The 1,654-nt window shown below is 40.4% G+C and overlaps 1 protein-coding gene across 1 annotated transcript in view; it reads right to left on the bottom strand.

Moving 5' to 3' along the window:
* The window catches only part of TTC33 (tetratricopeptide repeat domain 33), a 231,383-nt gene that overhangs the window by 48,364 nt on the left and 181,365 nt on the right, over positions 1-1,654 (bottom strand). The window contains exon 4 of the mRNA XM_018561180.1: positions 577-708. Within this exon, the coding sequence (XP_018416682.1) occupies positions 577-708 (132 nt within the window). The remainder of the gene's footprint in view (positions 1-576; positions 709-1,654) is intronic.

The following is a 1,654-nucleotide window of genomic DNA, read 5'->3' as shown; positions in this document are numbered from 1 at the left end:
CCCTTGTCTGGCTATATCAATAACCAGGCAACAGGGGTATGTAAACTTTCCGCGGAGGTATAAGATTCTATAGGTACTAACAGTGTCTCTAACTCTGCAAGACAAAAAAACTTGGACTTAACAGATACTCTGAAGGGAAGAATTATAAATGTATTTATAAAGTTGTTTTTTGTTAAACTATGTTATGAAGATGAAAGTGTCTCTTTAAAGGAGAATTATGGGGTGAGTGAAATACACTTATCCCCATAATTAGAGAGGCGGAGCCAGCTGTTAATCAGCCAGCGGGGTTGATCTCAACAACATTGTCTGGATCCATCCCGGCTGCGGAGCGGCTCTGCGTTCTCAGCATATAGTGGGCAATAGCCCGCTATACACTGAGTTTTGGGTCACCGGAGGATATTAGTATGTAACCCTGAAGAGAACTATGGGCAAAAAAAGTTAGGCCATAGTTCTCTTTTAAGTTAGGTAAGCTTTATAAAAAATTGCCTTGCAAGTGTTCTCATTATATTCAGTAAGAATAACTTTTCTTTCCATGCTATTAGCACCTTAATTTTGTCCTCTAATCTGTTTACTCACCATGACTATTTCCCCCAGTTCCAGCTGTGCTCGGCCCAGAGTCTGCCAGGCTTCCACAAAGTGCGGGTTCCTCTTCACTGCTGTCTCAGCAGATTGCACCGCTGGGAAGATTTCATGAAGACACAGAAGAGACTACAAGAAAAAAAACAAAAAAAAAACGTGCTAGTTAGACCATGAATGCTTTAACCTCTTAGAGAAAAGAAATGCTGTTTTCATAATTTCCCATTTAAAAAATGGTTCACATATGTAGATGAGTCACACACCCTATGCAATGTTATTGAACTTCAGGGAATTGGTAGGAACAGTACATTAAATTAGTTTCTGAAGAGTCACGGAGATGCAGCCTCCAGTTGGTTATGTGTGACAAATATGGAAACGCATTATAAAGTTTGTGAGGTAATGATCCAAGGTCATCCTTTGGCATATCACTGCACACCAGTAAAGGAAAAGTGCGGGCATTCACACAGAAGAAGGATTTGACATTACATGTACTCATCCAGCCAAACTTCTATCATGTCCTCCTCCAGTTTATTCCTATCACTTCTGGTAAATTCTTTAGAGAAAAAAAGATAAGGACAGCAGAGACAAATATTAGCAGGCCCACAGCTGTCTAGTGAGACCCAGCAGTAAACCTTATTCAAGAATGTTTGGCCTTTTCACCCTAACCACCTACCAGTGACAACTGACAATATGATATGTTTATTAGCTGAATGAGACTCTCCTGCTCTCAAGAGAGGTACTGATGTTTGGAAGGTGTTACTGCCAATGAGGAAATTCTGAGGGTACATTGTCCTCATGTTGCACTGGATTCCATCGGAATGGGGTTCTTAACTAGGGGCATCTATACTTCATGGGAGTATGAGACGGAAGCAATGAATAATTTAAAAACAAATTGAAATAGGATATCTGCATTTGTGACCACGAAGTCAAAGTGTAGAAATTGTTGTGCCAGATGTCCTGTTCGTGGCTGGAAAAAGGGGTATGGGGACATATTGGGCAATCCATTGTGGGGTAGGAATTTGGGTCCGTAAGTGTTAGAACATTTAGGAAAAATGTACCTTTGAACAATTGACTTTTT

Source organism: Nanorana parkeri, unplaced genomic scaffold (assembly GCF_000935625.1).
Source record: "Nanorana parkeri isolate BGI_ZX_2015 unplaced genomic scaffold, ASM93562v1 scaffold505, whole genome shotgun sequence".
Taxonomy (NCBI): Eukaryota; Metazoa; Chordata; class Amphibia; order Anura; family Dicroglossidae; genus Nanorana; species Nanorana parkeri.
This window is presented reverse-complemented; position numbering and strand designations above follow the sequence as displayed.